Source organism: Phocoena sinus, chromosome 2, assembly GCF_008692025.1.
Source record: "Phocoena sinus isolate mPhoSin1 chromosome 2, mPhoSin1.pri, whole genome shotgun sequence".
Lineage (NCBI taxonomy): Eukaryota > Metazoa > Chordata > Mammalia > Artiodactyla > Phocoenidae > Phocoena > Phocoena sinus.
The window spans coordinates 82571813-82589721 of NC_045764.1; the positions used below are offsets into that span (position 1 = coordinate 82571813).

The 17909-nt window shown below is 41.3% G+C and overlaps 1 protein-coding gene across 5 annotated transcripts in view; it reads left to right on the top strand.

Annotated features, from left to right (window-relative positions):
- The window catches only part of LEO1 (LEO1 homolog, Paf1/RNA polymerase II complex component), a 76067-nt gene that overhangs the window by 47656 nt on the left and 10502 nt on the right, over positions 1–17909 (top strand). For 4 of the 5 annotated variants that reach the window (XM_032621084.1, XM_032621081.1, XM_032621083.1 and 1 more), the window contains 5 exons: positions 8713–8807; positions 9350–9484; positions 10559–10694; positions 11960–12146; positions 15586–15683. In XM_032621084.1, coding sequence (XP_032476975.1) covers positions 8713–8807; positions 9350–9484; positions 10559–10694; positions 11960–12146; positions 15586–15683 — 651 coding nt within the window. The remainder of the gene's footprint in view (positions 1–8712; positions 8808–9349; positions 9485–10558; positions 10695–11959; positions 12147–15585; positions 15684–17909) is intronic. The other variant, XM_032621085.1, reaches the window with a different exon arrangement.

Below are 17909 nucleotides of genomic sequence, written 5' to 3' on the forward strand. Positions count from 1 at the left end.
AGACTGTTTTTGATATTTTGCAGTTCTTCCCCTTGCTTCCCCACCCCAAACCCCACCCTGGTCTCCATTAGGTTATCTCTTAATATCTTTCCTCAGAACATGTGTATCTGTTGATTTAGGCTGAGCACTGTGAATTTTTCAAGGCTGTTTTAGTACCTCTGGCATTATTCTGTTGCCTTTCTTTCTCACCATTTATATAAATTAATGTGATAGTGCCTTATTTGTTTACTTTTTATGGATTTTTGCATTTTCCCCTCACGTTCTGTCATGATACATCAGCAAGTGTCAATGTATCTGTATTTTAAGACCATGTAAATCAGACTGTAGTGTAGGCATCAGAGTTTAGAAATAAGTAGTTTACTCTAAAACCTTGGTGCTTAGAGTACAAAATGTCAGTGTATAACAGACTTTTTAATTTTATTTTAAAAAATTTTATTTTTTATACAGCAGGTTCTTATTAGTTATCTATTTTATACATATTAGTGTATATATGTCGTCAATCCCAATCTCCCAATTCGTCCTCCCCTTCCACCACACCCCTATGTTTTCCCCCCTTGGTGTCCATACGTCTGTTCTCTACATCATTGTCTTTATTTATGCCTTGGAAACTGGTTCATCTGTACCATTTTTCTAGATTCCACATATATGTGTTAATATACGATATTTGTTTTTCTCTTTCTGACTTACTTCTCTCTGTATGACAGTCTCTAGGTCCATCCACGTCTCTACAAATGACCCAATTTCGTTCCTTTTTATGGCTGAGTAATATTCCATTGTATATATGTACCATTCGTCTTCTTTATCCGTTCATCTATTGATAGACATTTAGGTTCCTTCCATGACCTGGCTATTGTAAATAGTGCTGTAATGAACACTGGGGTGCATGTGTCTTTTTGAATTATGCTTTTCTCTTTTCCCAGTAGTGGGATTGCTGGGTCATATGGTAATTCTACTTTTAATTTTTTAAGGAACTTCCATACTGTTCTCCATAGTGGCTGTATCAATTTACATTCCCACCAACAGTGCAAGCGAGTTCCCTTTTCTCCACACCCTGTCCAGCATTTGTTTGTAGATTTTCTAATGATGCCCATTCTAACCAGTGTGAGGTGATACCTCACTGTAGTTTTGATTTGCATTTCTCTAATAATCAGTGATGTTGAGCAGCTTTTCATGTGCTTCTTGGCCATCTGTATGTCTTCTTTAGAGAAAGGTCTATTTAGGTCTTCTGCCCATTTTTTTGATTAGGTTGTTTGTTTTTTTAATATTGAGCTGTTTATATATTTTGGAGATTAATCCTTTGTCCGTTGATTGATTTGCAAGTATTTTCTCCCATTCTGAGCGTTGTCTTTTCATCTTGTTTATAGTTTCCTTTGCTGTGCAAAAGCTTTTAAGTTTCATTAGGTCCCATTTGTTTATTTTTATTTCCATTTCTCTAGGAGGTGGGTCAAAAAGGATCTTGCTGTGATTTATGTCATAGAATGATCTGCCTATGTTTTCCTCTAAGAGTTTTATAGTATCTGATCTTACATTTAGATCTCGAATCCATTTTGAGTTTATTTTTGTGTGTGGTGTTAGGGAGTGTTCTAATTTCATTCTTTTACATGTAGCTGTCCAGTTTCTCCAGCACCACTTATTGAAGAGACTGTCTTTTCTCCATTGTATATCCTTGCCTCCTTTATCATAGATTAGTTGACCATAGGTGTGTGGGTTTATCTCTGGGCTTTCTATCCTGTTCCACTGATCTATATTTCTGTTTTTCTGCCAGTATCATATTGTCTTGATTACTGTAGCTTTGTAGTATAGTGTGAAGTCAGGGAGTCCGATTCCTCCAGCTCCGTTTTTTTCCCCTCAAGATTGCTTTGGCTATTCAGGGTGTTTTGTGTCTCCATACAAATTTTAATGTTTTTTGTTCTAGTTCTGTAAAAAATGCCATTGGTAGTTTGATAGGGATTGCGTTGAATCTGTAGATAGCTTTGGGTGGTATAGTCATTTTCACAGTATTGATTCTTCCAATCCAAGAACATGGTATATCCTCTTCATCTGTTTGTGTCATCTTTGATTTCTTTCATCAGTGTCTTATACTTTTCTGAGTACAGGTCTTTTATGTCCTTAGGTAGGTTCATTCCTAGGTATTTTATTCTTTTAGTTGCAGTGGTGAATGGAATTGTTTCCTTAATTTCTCTTTCAGATCTTTCATTGTTAATGTATAAGAATGCAAGAGATTTCTGTGCATTAATTTTGTATCCTGCAACTTTACCAAATTCATTGATTAGCTCTAGTAGTTTTCTGGTGGCATCTTTAGGATTCTCTGTGTATAGTATCATGTCATCTGCAAACAGTGACAGTTTTACTTCTTTTCCAATTTGTATTCCTTTTATTTCTTTTTCGTCTCTCATTGCCATGGCTACCAAAACTGTGTTGAATAATAGTGACAAGAGTGGACATCCTTGTCTCGTTCCTGATCTTAGAGGAAATGCTTTCAGATTTTCACCATTGAGAATGATGTTTGCTGTGGTTTTGTCATACATGGCCTTTATTAGGTTCCCTACGTGTCCACTTTCTGAACAGTTTTTAGCATAAATGGATGTTTAATTTTGTCAAAAGCTTTTTCTGCATCTATTGAGATGATCATATGGTTTTTCTTCTTCAATTTGTGAATATGGTATATCACATTGGTTGATTTGCATATATTGAAGAATCCTTGCATCCCTGGGATAAATCCCACTTGATCACGGTGTATGATCCTTTTAATGTGTTGTTGGATTCTGTTTACTAGTATTTTGTTCAGGATTTTTGCATCTATATTCATCAGTGATATTGGTCTGTAATTTTCTTTTTTTGTAATATCTTTGTCTGCTTTTGGTATCAGGGTTGGTGGCCTTGTAGAATGAGTTTGGGAGTGTTCCTTCCTCAGCAATTTTTTGGAAGAGTTTGAGAAGGATGGGTGTTAGCCCCTCTCTAAATGTTTGATAGAATTCACCTGTGAAGCCATCTGGTCCTGGACTTTGGTTTGTTGGAAGATTTTTAATCACAGTTTCAATTTCAGTGCTTGTGATTGGTCTGTTCATATTTTCTATTTCTTCCTGGTTCAGTCTTGGAAGGTTATACCTTTCTAAGAATTTGTCCTTTTCTTCCAGGTCGTCCATTTTATTGGCATATAGTTGCTTATAGTAATCTCTCATGATCCTTTGTATTTCTGCAGTGTCAGTTGTTACTTCTCCTTTTTCATTTCTAATTCTATTGATTTGAGTCTTCCCTTTTTTCTTTTTCTTTTTTCTTTTTTTTTTTTTTGCAGTACGTGGGCCTCTCACTGTTGTGGCCTCTCCCGTTGCGGAGCACAGGCTCCGGATGCGCAGGCTCAGCGGCCGTGGCTCACAGGCCCAGCCGTGCCGCGGCATGTGGGATCCTCCCGGACCGGGGCACAAACCTGTGTCCCCTGCATCGGCAGGTGGACTCCCAACCACTGCGCCACCAGGGAAGCCCTTCCCTTTTTTCTTGATGAGTCTGGCTAATGGTTTATCAATTTTGCTTATCTTTTCAAAGAACCAGCTTTTAGTTTTATTGATCTTTGCTATCGTTTCCTTCATTTCTTTTTCATTTGTTTCTGATGTGATCTTTATGATTTCTTTCCTTCTGCTAACTTTGGGTTTTGTTTATTCTTTCTCTAGTTCCTTTAGGTGTAAAGTTAGATTGTTTATTTGAGAGTTTTCTTGTTTCTTGAGGTAGGATTGAATTGCTATAAACTTTCCTCTTAGAACTGTTTTTGCTGAATCCCATAGATTTTGGATTGTTGTGTTTTTGTTGTAATTTGTGTCTAGGTATTTTTTGATTTCCTCTTTGATTTCTTCAGTGATCTTCTGGTTATTTAGTAACGTATTGTTTAGCCTCCATGTGTTTGTGTTTTTTTTGTTTTTTTCTCCTCTAATTGATTTCTAACCTCATAGCGTTGTGGTCGGAAAAGATGCTTTATATGATTTCAGTTTTCTTAAATTTACCGAGGCTTGATTTGTGACCCAAGATGTGATCTCTCCTGTAGAATGTTCCACATACACTTGAGAAGAAAGTGTAATCTGTTGTTTTTAGATGGAATGTCCTATAAATATCAATTAAATCTATCTGGTCTGTTGTGTCATTTACAGCTTGTGTTTCCTTATCAATTTTCTGTTTGGATGATCTGCCCATTGGTGTAAGTGAGGTGTTAAAGTCCTCCCTATTACTGTGTTACTGTCAATTTCCCCTTTTATAACTGTTAGCAGTTGCCTTATGTATTGAGGTGCTCATATGTTGGATGCATATATATTTATAATTGTTATATCTTCTTCTTGGATTGATCCCTTGATCATTATATAGTGTCCTTCCTTTTCTCTGGTAACATTCTTTATTTTAAAGTCTATTTTATCTGATATGAGTATTGCTCCTCCAGCTTTCTTTTGATTTCCATTTGCATGGAATATCTTTTTCCATCCCCTTACTGTCAGTCTGTACGTGTCCCTGGGTCTGAAGTGGGTCTTTTGTAGACAGCATGTATATGGGTCTTGTGTTTGTATCCATTCAGCAAGCCTGTGTCTTTTGGTTGGAGCATTTAATCCATTCACAATTAAGGTAATTATCGATATGTATGTTCCTTTTACCATTTTCTTGATTGTTTTGGGTTAGATTTTTTAGGTCCTTTTCTTCTCTTGTTTTTCCCTCTTAGAGATGTTCCTTTAGCATTTGTTGTAAAGCTGGTTTGATGGTGCTGAATTCTCTTAGCTTTTGCTTGTCTGTAATGCTTTTGATTTCTCTGTTGAATCTGAACGAGATCCTTGCCGGGTAGAGTAATCTTGGTTGTAGGTTCTTCCCTTTCATCACTTTAAATATATCGTGCCACTTCCTTCTGGCTTGCAGAGTTTCTGCTGAGAAATCAGCTGTTAACCTTATGGGAGTTCCCTTGTATGTTATTTGTCGTTTTAACTTTGCTGCTTTTAATAATTTTTCTTTGTCTTTAATTTTTGTCAATTTGATTACTATGCGCCTTGGTGTGTTTCTCCTTGGGTTTATCCTGCCTGGGACTCTCTGTGCTTCCTGGACTTGGATGGCTATTTCCTTTCCCATGTTAGGGAAGTTTTCAACTATAATCTTCAAATATTTTCTCAGGTCCTTTCTCTCTCTTCTCCTTCTGGGACCCCTATAATGTGAATGTTGGTGGGTTTAATGTTGTCCCAGAGATCTCTTAGGCAGTCTTCATTTCTTTTCATTCTTTTTTCTTTATTATGTTCCATGGCAGTGAATTCCACCATCCTGTCTTCCAGGTCACTTATCCATTCTTCTGCCTCAGTTATTCTGCTACTGATTCCTTTTAGTGTATTTTTCATTTCAGTTATTGTATTGTTCATCTCTGTTTATTTGTTCTTTAATTCTTCTAGGTCTTCGTTAAACATTTCTTGCATCTTCTCGATCTTTTACTCCATTCTTTTTCCAAGGTCCTGGATCATCTTTACTATCATTATCCTGAATTCTTCTGGAAGGTTGCCTATCTCCACTTCATTTAGTTGTTTTTCTGGGGTTTTATCTTGTTCCTTCATCTGGTACATAGCAATTCTGCCTTTTCATTTTGTCTATCTTTCTGTGAATGTGGTTTTCGTTCCACAGGCTGCAGGATTGTAGTTCTTCTTGCTTCTGCTGTCTGCCCTCTGGTGGACGAGGCTGTCTAAGAGACTTGTGCAAGCTTCCTCATGGGAGGGACTGGTGGTGGGTAGAGCTGGGTGTTGCTCTCACAGGCAGAGCTCAGTAAAACTTTAGTCTACTTGTCTGCTGATGGGTGGGGCTGAGTTCCCTCCCTGTTGGTTGTTTGGCCTGAGGTGAACCAACACTGGGGCCTACCCGGGCTCTTTGGTGGGGTTAATGGCAGACCCCAGGAGGGCTCAAGCCAAGGAGTACTTCCCAGAACTTCTGCTGCCAGTGCCCTTGTCCCAGCGGTGAGCCACAGCGCCCCCTGCCTCTGCAGGAGACCCTCCAACACTAGCAGATAGGTCTGGTTGAGTCTCCCGTGGGGTCACTGCTCCTTCCCCTGGGTCCCAGTGTGCACACTGCTTTGAGTGTGCCCCCCAAGAGTGGAGTCTTTGTTTCCCCCAGTCCTGTTGGAGTCCTGCAGTCAAATCCTGCTAGCCTTCAAAGTCTGATTATCTGGGAATTCCTCCTCCCGTTGTCACACCCCCAGGTTGGGAAGTCTGATGTGGGGCTCAGAACCTTCACTCTGGTGGGTGGACTTCTGTGGTATAAGTGTTCTGCAGTTTGTGAGTCACCCACCCAGCAGTTATGGGATTTGATTTTATTGTGATTGCGCCTCTCTTCCCATCTCATTGTGGTTTCTCCTTTGTCTTTGGATGTGGGGTATCTAATTTGGTGACTTCCAGTGTCTTCCTGTCGATGATTGTTCAGCAGTTAGTTGTGATTCTGGTGCTCTCGCAAGAGGGAGTGAGCGTACGTCTTTTTACTCCACCATCTGGAACCAATCTCTCCAGACTGTTTTTCAAAACTTTGGTGTGTGATGGAAAATAACCATGGACTTTTGGTTTCTTGAGTGACGTTCTAGGGACTAGGCTGACCTTTTTTTTTTTTTTTTTTTTCCTGGTATGTGGGCCTCTCACTGCTGTGGCCTCTCCCGTTGCGGAGCACAGGCTCCAGACGCGCAGGCTCAGCGGCCATGGCTCACGGGCCCGGCCGCTCCGTGGCATGTGGGATCTTCCCGGACCAGGGCACGAACCCGTGTCCCCTGCATCGGCGGTTGGATTCTCAACCACTGCGCCACCAGGGAAGCCCTAGGCTGACCATTTTTAAAGAGTCAGTTGGTGGTATAATTAACTCTTTAATGGGCAAAGAACCAGGTACAGTTTATGTACCTCTATGAGGTCCTCTGGCTTTAGAAGTACTTTGATGTGTGTTTCATCCCAGTAGGGTAAGACCTAGGAGTGTTTTATCCTTTCATAGCATCATTATTTGAATCACCTTATATAATAGGAAGCATTTTTCAAAGTGGCTTCTCAGTTGATAATGGCCCATATGTGTCTTCATACTTGTATGTGGCTGACCTATTTTGTATGAGAGGGAAGGCAGGAATTGTGACAGATCATTTCGTTTTGTTTCCTTTATTCAGGAAAATTTTAAACATATACAGATATAGTGAGAACAGTATAATAAAATCTCATGTACCCATCTCTCATTTCAGTGGTTGTCAGGTTGGACATCTTGTTTCATCTGTATTCCCCACCCCACCTTACCCAGACTATTTGGAAACAAATCTCAGATTTGACATCATATATAATTCATGAATATTATCGAGTTTTTAATCAGCCAGCTTCATAGTTGTTTGTTTATATAGTGAGGAATAAAGAAGTAAAGGGGGAAACTGGAGGGAAAACATTAGGACTCAGTTGTAAAGGCAGTTGCAGTTAACAGAGGAGATCCAGAAAATCTAACCGGGAGTGGGAGCAGCTGCTGTTAGGGTCGGTGGTGAGGGCAGAGGCAGAGGGAAGCTTGGGCTTAGATCTATCGGTTTTCAAAATGTTGGCTTCTCTTTGATGCCATCTTAATTCACATTTTCTTTATCCTTGTGAGTTTATCCTTTTTTAATTCTTTACTGTCATTTTAGTGTGTTTCCAGGATGCAGCAGGGATAAACTATGTGGATTTAGTGTGCTGTATTTTCCTGGAAGTCCCATTGAGTTTTGTTTTGTTTTTTAAAATTAATTAATTTTATTTTTGGCTGCATTGAGTCTTCATTGCTGCATGCAGGCTTTCTCTAGTTGCAGAGAGCGGGAGCTACTCTTTGATGCAGTACACAGGCTTCTTATTGCGGTAGCTTCTCTTGTTGAGGAGCACGGGCACTAGGGCGCATGGGCTTCAGTAGTTGTGGCACACGGGCTCAGTAGTTGTGGCTCACGCACTGTAGAGTACATGCTCAGTAGTTGTGGTGCATGGGCTTAGTTGCTCCGTAGCATGTGGGATCTTCCTGGACCAGGGATCGAACCCATGTCCCCTGCATTGGCAGGCAGATTCTCAACCACTGTGCCACCAGGGAAGCCCCCATTGAGTTTTCAATTTCAGTAACAGTAGTTTTCATTTTAGGAAGCCCTTGAATATTTTCCACATCTGCCTGGTGCTCCCTCTCCCCAACCCCAAACCACCTCCTACCCCCCACCCACCCCATAAAGTTAAGATAAAGTTAGACTCTAAACCTGCTCAAACCTGGGGTTTTTATTTTCGTAAGGTGCTTTTTTTTTCCTTACCCATGTGTGGGGAGCTTCCCTAGGCCAGCTGGCAGAGTTTTTTAGTCCCACATTTATTGGAGTTTTAGCTCTGTGAGAGAACCTGTTTATACAGGGAGTCTCAATCCTAAATTGCCATTTCATATGGCCTCAAGCCTTATTTCTTGTCCTCCTAGCTCTTTCTGAGTCTTAAAACTTCTGGAGTTTACCACAGATTTAGCATCTGCTCAGATGCTCTGGCACTGAGCTCTGTCTCTGGTTCTAGCACTGGGAGCTCAGAAATTCACTTAAGCATACTTTCTTTCCTGTTGTTATTTTATGCAGCATCTCTAGGTGATTAAAACAAGAGGGTTTCAGTGTCTGTTTTTCTGTCACTATCTATGCACGTTTATTCTGTGATTTTGTGTCTCTTGAGGAGAGAAGAAGCACAAGCTACAGTGTTCTGAGGCACTTGTGTTTTAAAACAGGTAGAAAATACTATAAGATGGAGGATACGCCGGGATGAAGAAGGAAATGAAATTAAAGAAAGCAATGCTCGGATAGTCAAGTGGTCCGATGGAAGGTGAGCGCAAATGCCTGAAGAGTATGGAGATGCCCAGAATGTGGCTGGGAGGGATCAAGCTTTGGAATATGAGCTTATTTGGGGTACACCTCTTATTAAAGACTTTCCATTGTTTAGTCCCTGGCATTTCAAAGAAAACCTGAGAGAAATATAAATAGGCAGTTGAGGGTCATACAGGCTGGTGGAAGACATTAAAAGTAGGCCGGAAATGTGACCGTCCTCTTTGGCTCCAGCATAGTAGTCTGGAGAAGTTAGACCAACTTCCCTCCCTCCTTACAAATTGACGCTTTAGTAAAACTGCCCTTCACTGGGAAGGTGGTAGAGGCTGAGTGAATGTCACAGCATGTTTTACTTCTAAGCATAAACATACAGAGTGTTGTACTTCTGTGTAGGTCATTTTCCACATCATGCCTTCTTTATTCTTTCCTTCCTTCTGAATTGTGTGTAAAGAGAGAAAGCAGCAGCTGAATCACATTTTAAGTGAAGTAAAATGATAGAGTGAAAGCTTTCTGACTTACATGTGAAGTGTTCCTTCTTTTCAGCATGTCCCTGCATTTAGGCAATGAGGTGTTTGATGTTTACAAGGCTCCACTGCAGGGCGATCACAACCACCTTTTTATAAGACAAGGTACCGGTCTACAGGGACAAGCCGTCTTTAAAACCAAACTCACATTCAGGTAATTACTCTCATCAACGTACTATTTGTTACAATAAAAGCGGTGAAATGTAAGTGTTGTTCAAAGTGCCTGACTCCTGATTGGCATAACCAAGATCTGGTTCTCAGCTCTGAAGGTTCAAAGGCTGTATTGTCAAGTTGCTGTTTCACAGGGAACCAGGTCATGCTACCTAAACTTCCAAGAGACTGTTACGTAAACCAGAATGTCAGTTTATTAATTCCAGTGATTACTATAACTGCCAGGAGGCCTAAGAATACTTGCAGGTCAGTGCAGTAATTAGAGGTTGTTAGAGTGCATGCAGTCAGAGGAAAGGCAGTGAGTTGGTGGGTGTGAAGGCTGAGGTCATCTTGTTCTTTAGGCTGCTGCATCCATTACCTCTCCAAGGATGTGTCCCCCAAGCAGCCCAGGATACTCAGGTCAGCTATCGAGAGTATCCCCCTTGTCTAGGCAGCGTAGGCACTACAATGAAACATTCCTGTTTTTCTTTTCTTGATTCTAAGCAGACCATCCTCCTTGGGTAATGCTTATCTTTGGAGAGGGCAGAACATTCTTGGTTATGACTTACAGTTTTGAAAATTGTAATGGTCAAGATTATAGGCTTTGGAATCAGATAGACCTGTATCTGAGTCCCATTTCCACTTGCATGACCTTGTGTAACTTTCTCAACCTTTCCTTGCCTCAGTTTCCTAATATATAAAATGTAATAATTATCTCATAGAGGAGCTGTGACAATGAACTCATGTAATATGTAAAACATAAAAGTACAGCGCTTGGCACTTAGTATTCAGTAAATGCTGCTTAAGCCCATCCATTTACTGCTTCTAGAGGGTAATTGTGCTGTGCAAACCTTTTTTACTCCAGCTTTCCGTATTTCACTTTACTTGTGAGATAAGAATGTTTTAGTAAGCTACAGAATGAAGAAAGTTCAGAATCCCCATCAAGTATATTGTTTTGTGTCCCTGCCTATTTTTTTCTAGAGAATAGGAAATGGTCACTGGCCTCCTTTGATGCTGATACGACTGGCTCACAAATGTATTTGCTAAACAATGAGGTATTTTTGTTCATTTCCTGCAGACCTCACTCTACAGACAGTGCCACACATAGAAAGATGACCCTGTCACTTGCAGATAGATGTTCAAAGACACAGAAGATTAGAATCTTACCAATGGCTGGTCGTGATCCTGAATGCCAGCGCACAGAGATGATTAAGGTATGTTGGCTGAGGTTTATCCTGGAATTTTGGAATATTAAGAATAGCATTTCCTAAAATGTTGTTCATCATCTCCTATTGACCCACTGTTTACCTTCCAGCTGGCATGAACACGGAGCTGGTTTCATTTCCTAAGCATTTGGCAAATGGGTAATAGGGTGATAGTCCTAAAACAAACCCTGGCTTGGGTTCTCTCCCACCAGGTCCTGAGAGTTTGGCAAACAGATGACTGAAAGAATCTGAACTTTCACAGATAATTTCAAGGATGATTAAATCATCTATGTCTGGTTTAGAGTCCATGTCAAAAATCAGTGGAAATGCTCGAGAGATTTGGTCTAGGTAGAATATAAATAGACAAGAAGTTTCCCCCCTTTTCTCCTGAAGGTAGGGGAGCTGGAGGGACTTTGAAGACTCCAGGACCACATTGAGAGATGCCCCAAGCCCTCCTTCACATCCCCAGCTTGCATGGAAATGCACAAGGAATCAGCTAGTTTGTTCTTAATCCCTATTCTACTGACAGTGATTTTTACTCTATACTCAGCACAACCACATACTATTTAATGAAACAGTGTCCAGCAACAGAATTAGAGTTGTATGCAGTAATAAAGCAATTAAATGAGGAATCAAAGAAACGCCAGAATATCCCTGACTTCTCATACCCTGGCCCCGCCTAGTGAACCCCAATGTGTAGAAGCCAGGCAGATGGAAGGGAATGAAGGCTCTGCTTTGGGGCTCAGGGACCCTCCCCACCAGAACCTCCCCATCCTGCCATCAGGACCTGTGGGGAGCTCTCTGGGTTGAGGGCCCCAGACTGGAATATGTGGGCACCATGGTAGTTCGGTGGAGCCTGGGCAAGTCGGGTGTCTGTCTCAGGGGTGAAGAGAACCCGCCTCCCTCAGGCATCCACTGGGCATGAACGAGTTTCCTCAGGCTGGTCGCCGCACTCTGGGCTCTGCCTGGCAGCACAGGGGACGCTGCATGTCCCAAGGCTGTGCCAGTGCCATTTCTGATGGGGCGGTTGGTGTGAGGGAGGGAGCCTTTGCCTCTTCACCCTGTGTTGTCTTCACACCTTCGAACTGAACAAGATGATGACCATGTGTGGTAACAGAGGTGTAAAATGGAGAGAACTGTACCCTGAGGACATAGGAACTGTGGTGTCCTGGGCGAGGCATTTACGTGTTCTTTACAGTAAAGTAGTTTCAAGGGGGCACTAAGTGAGTTCATTTTTTGTTTTAAAGTTCAGTAATTTATTTGCTTCTTTACAGAAAGAAGAAGAACGTTTGAGGGCTTCTATTCGTAGGGAATCTCAGCAGCGCCGCATGAGAGAGAAACAGCACCAGCGGGGGCTGAGTGCTAGCTACCTAGAACCTGATCGATATGATGAGGAGGAGGAAGGTGAGGAGTCCATCAGCTTGGCTGCCATTAAAAACCGGTACAAAGGGGGCATTCGAGGTGAGTTTGGGCAGAAATTAAATGTCATCATGTCAGGGTCCAGGAATTTATCTTTGCATTGAGCATACTCTGAATGCTCAGTCACTGGACATTACATTTTTAAGGAACCAGTGTTAATGAGTGAGACATTTTGAGGTCTAAAGAGCTAAAGACTCATTGTGGAATCCTTTCAGGTCAGCCTGGAAGGGCAGAAGCTGCCTGTGCCCTCTCGCTTTCAGACTCATCCCTTGAGCTTCTGCTTTCTGATTTGAAAGTCTGCCGATTATATTTGGAACTTCTCTCAACTTTTTAAATTACTAGTTAAGAATCAAGAAGTTCAGGTTTTAAGAATCAGGAAGTTCAGTTTTTCAGCGAGTACATGTGTTTTCTTTCAAAGTTCTCCATTGCATATTCCCTTCTTTCACAAGTACCAATAATTTATAATGGTTAACATTTATTCAGCACATACTGAATCCCAGGCAAATACTCAGACATGCATCCTATTGGATCCTCATAACAATGTTAAGACCCAGTTACTAGTATTGTCTTGTTCTTTTAAAAAAAAATTGATTACTAAACTAATTATATTAGTTTCAGGTGTACAACCTAATGATTCGGTATCTGTATATATTGTGAAATGATCACCATAATAAGTCTAGTTAACTTCTGCCACCAAAGATAGTTACGGAATTTTTTTTCTTGTGATGGGAACTTTTAAAGTCTGTTCTCTCAGCAACTTTTAAATATACAGTACAGTGTTATTACCTTTAGTCACCACACTGTACATTACATGCCCATGACTGATTTATCTTCTAACTGGAGCTCCTACCATTTGACTCCCTTCACCCTTTCCTCCACCCTCCACACCACACCTCAGGCAACTACTAATCCGTTTCCTGTATCTATGAGCTTGGTTTTTTGTTTTCCTTTTTTTCACATCCTTCATACAAGTGAGATCACGCAGTGTTCATCTTTCTCTGTGTGACTTATTTCACTTAGCATAATGCCTCAAGGTCCATTTTTGTCTTGTTCTTACTGAGGAAATGGAGACTTTGAGAGGTTGAGTGGCTTGCCCAAAGACACATAGTTGGTACGTGGACAGTTCTTGAACCAAGGCGATCTGACTTCTGATGTGTCTGTCTCCAGAACTTTCCCCACAGCCTGCAGCAAGATGTCATGCTTAAAAAAGCAAACTGAACCTGAAGGTGGAAGACCTAGGCTGGACCCAGCTGCCACTTTTTGTTTTGTTTTGTCTTGTCTTTGGCCGCACTACACGACCTGCGGGATCTTAGTTCCCCAACCAGGGATCAAACCCACACCCTCAGCAGTGAAAGCACGGAGTCCTAACCACTGAACCACCAGGGAATTCCCAACTCTCTTACTTTTTTTTTTTTTTTTTTTTTTTTTTGTGGTACGCGGGCCTCTCACTGCTGTGGCCTCTCCCGCTGCGGAGCACAGGCTCCGGACACGCAGGCTCAGCGGCCATGGCTCACGGGCCCAGCCGCTCCGCGGCATGTGGGATATTCCTGGACCGGGGCACGAACCCGTGTCCCCTGCATCGGCAGGCAGACTCTCAACCACTGCGCCACCAGGGAAGCCCTCTCTTACTTTTTAGTTAGATGACTTTTGGAAAGTTATAGCACCTCTTTTCTATTACCCTTATCAAGAAAAGAACAACCTATTAGTAATAGTATTTATACCATGATGAGGTTGTTTTGAGAATCGAATGACATAATACATATAAAGTACATCATCTAGCCCTTGGCATATAACAAGTACTAAATAAATGTTACCCCAAACTATTGCCATTGTTCTTACCACTCATCAGCTTTGGGCAAGTGACTCCATGTCTCTGAATACTGAGTTCCCCATCTGTAAAATGAGGATCTAATCCCCCCCAGGTTAGCTTTGATAGAGATTTGGGAATCACTGTACAATGTAAGGTATACCTTGGGTGACCATGTTCCTGGTTTTGCCCTGTTAGAATGATAAATTATAAGAACACCCAATTTACCCTTTCTCTGACCATCCTGTGAAACTCCCTTCTCCTTTTTCACAGCAACTGCATTTTATTTATTTTGGGACTATAGTACAGAGACCTTTTATTTTTATTTTTATTTTTTTGTTAGTGCAGATTTCCCACAGAAAATATTAACTGTGGAAATAAATCACATATACACTAAATAAAAATGAAAAAATTGAGCATTTTTTAAGGGAGAGTTATATAATATTCAGTTTCCCAGTGATTAAAAACCTAATGGAGAAGTTCATTAGTGATCAGTTCTGTCCAATAGTCAGATAGGCAGGGAGTGGGGATAAGGGGAGAGCATTGGGTTCTGAGGTGAGGGGGTTGGTCTAACATCAGCTGTTCTTATTCTACCTGCACTTCACCTGGGCTGGGGCATCAGCACAGGCTGTTATTCATCTCCATCTCCCTTTGAAATGTCCACTTGGCAACAAACCGTCTTCACAGGACCAGGAAACCACCTCTTGCTTTTTTTTTTTTTTTTTTTTGCGGTACGCGGGCCTCTCACTGCTGTGGCCTCTTCCGTTGCGGAGCACAGGCTCCAGATGCACAGGCCCAGCGGTCATGGCTCACGGGCCCAGCTGCTCCGCGGCATGTGCATGTGGGATCTTCCCGGACCGGGGCACGAACCCGTGTACCCTGCATCGGCAGGTGGACTCTCAACCACTGCGCCACCAGGGAAGCCCCCACCTCTTGCTTTTATCTTTAAAACTATTTTGGAATTAACTGTTACCCTGATAAAAGAATGACTCAGACTTTAAAAACTTATTTGGAAATAGTGGTGTCTGTCTCTTTAATCAGCTTGCACAAGCCTTTTTAATATTTAAAAGTGGTCAGATACCAAAAAAAAAGTGGTCAGATGAACCATTCTTGTATTTGAGAGGATAAGTGCTTCACTTCAACATATCTAAACTTACATTTACCTTTTTTTAAAAAATAAATTTATTTTTATTTATTTATCTTTGGCTGCATTGGGTCTTGCTGTGTGTGGGCTTTCTCCAGTTGTGGCGAGCGGGGGCTACGCTTCGTTGCCGTGCATGGGCTTCTCATTGCGGTGGCCTCTCTTGTTGCGGAGCACGGGCTCTAGGCACATAGGCTTCAGTAGTTGTGGCACACAGGCTCAGTAGTTGTGGCTCTTGGCTGTAGAGCGCAGGCTCAGTAGTTGTGGTGCATGGGCTCCGTTGCTGCGTGGCATGTGGGATCTTCCCGGACCAGGGCTCGAACCTGTGTCCCCTGCACCGGCAGGCAGATTCCTAACCACTGCACCACCAGGGAAGCCCACATTTACCTTTAAGTTTTAAAAACTTTTAATTATTTGTTTCCTCTGGAAAAAATGTACAAAGGAACTAAAGATATTCATCAGAAGAAAAATCCAGGAATGAATGGATCATTGTCTTTGAAAGTCACTTACAAATCTTCTTCCTTTGCTTTCAGAGGAACGAGCCAGAATCTATTCATCAGACAGTGATGAGGGATCAGAAGAAGATAAGGCTCAAAGATTACTCAAAGCAAAGAAACTCACCAGTGATGAGGTAAACCAAATTTATTCCATTCTAGAGGTTTACCCTGTACCTACAAGTCAACTCCTGGAATGAAGAGGAGCTCACAGCCCAGGAGCACAGATAGATGTCTACACACTTCACTGAAGCTCAGAGAGATAAATCCAGTAACAGGACTAGGGGTGGCCCAGAGGAGGGTCTGATACCTCTGCTCAGAGAAGGAGACCTCTCGTTGGGTGTTGAAGGAATAATGGTAGGTGTGCAGGGCAAACCAGCCAGGGTGGGCATGCCAGGTAGATGGAAAGGCCTGGGAGAAGACACATGGCCCTGAGATACCAAGGCTGGACTAGAGAACTAGAAATCATTAGTGTGGGTAGATCAGAGCATGTATCTCTTCTTTCTTTTTCTCTTTTTGTTTATTTTCAATATATTTTTTAAATTACAGAAATAATTCTTATGGTAGAAAAATCTGTTTTCTTTTTATTTAGATGAACTCATATTTGAAATAGTATTGAGTAATTCAAGAAAATAAATTTCCATCTATTATTGAAATAATAAATTTCCAAAGGAATTTTAACTTATGTTTTTGACAGTATCCTTTTCAAATTATAAGAGTGCAGGTGCTGAGAAATTTTGAGTCTTTTTTCAAAATATAATTTACATGTAACATTATATAACAGTATATTAGTTTCAGGTATACAACATAAAGATTTGATCGATATATGTATATATTGCAAAATGATCACACCACAATAGTTATATGTTTAGTTATATGTTTTTTCTTGTGATGAGAACTTTTAAGATCTATGCTCTTAGCAACTTTAAATTGTACAATACAGTATTTATTTATTTATTTATTTTTGGCTGTGTTGGGTCTTTGTTGCTGCACGTGGGCTTTGTGGCGAGTGGGGGCTACTCTTTGTTGCAGTGCATGGGCTTCTCATTGCGGTGGCTTCTTGTTGTGGAGCACAGGCTCTAGGCACGCAAGCTTCAGTAGTTGTGGCACGCAGGCTCTAGAGCACAGGCTCAGTAGTTGTGGCACATGGGCTTAGTTGCTCTGTGGCATGTGGGATCTTCCCGGACCAGGGCTCAAACCCATGTCCCCTGCGTTGGCAGGCGGATTCTTAACCACTGTACTGCCAGGGAAGGCCACAATACAGTATTATTAACTGTAGTCACTCTGCTGTACATCACATCCCCATGGCCTACTTATTTTGTTTGTCTTTTTATTTATTTATTTTTTTAATTAATTAATTAATTTTTGGCTGCGTTGGGTCTTTGTTGCTGTGCGCGGGCTCTCTCTAGTTGTGGTGAGCAGGGCCTGCTTTTCATTGTGTTGCATGGGCTTATTGCGGTGGCTTCTCTCGTTGCAGAGCACGGGCTCTAGGTGTGCTGGTTTCAGTAGTTGTGGCTCACGGGCTTCAGAGCGCAGGCTCAGTAGTTGTGGCTCAAGGGCTTAGTTGCTCTGCGGCATGTGGGATCTTCCTGGGCCAGGGCTTGAACCTGTGTCGCGTGCATTGGCAGTCAGATTCTTAACCACTGCACCACCAGGGAAGTCCCTATTTAAGTCTTTTTAGATTATTTTTATCTTTGCTATTCTTGAATTTTGCTATGGTATCTTACTTAGTGTTTCCTTTTATTTTCCTGATTCGGATTTGTTAGATTTTCTGAATCTGTAGATTGGTATTTTTCATCAGTTCTGAAAATTTCTCAGCCATTAATTCTTCAGATATTACTTCTGTACCATTCTGTCTCTCCTTTCTTCATGAAACTCTGATTAGATGCATGTTATTCCTTCTTACCTTATCCTCCATGACAGATCATCAGTCTCTCTTTCATATTTTCCATGTCTTTATCTCCCTGCATTCTAGGACAGTTCTTCAGATCTTTCTAGTTCAGTGCTTCTTTCTTTAGCTGTCTAATACATTTTTAATCTCTTACATTGAATTTTTACTTTGTTTCAGTTTTTTATCTCTAGCAGTTTAGTTTCTTTTTCTAATTGGTCATTTTAAAAAATTCTGCTCCTAAATTATATTTTTCAGTTTCTCCTTTTAATGTCTTTAAATATTTGAAACCTACATGTTATGGTCTTTTATGTCTGAGAATTCCAATGTCTAAAATCTTTACATGTGTGATTTTACAGCCAGTTACTTCTGCTGGCTCTTTTTCATGATGACTTATTTCTCCGTGTGCTCTGCAATTGATTTACTTAGCTCAGATCAATGGGAATTTTTGTGGCTTAGATTGATGGATTCCTCC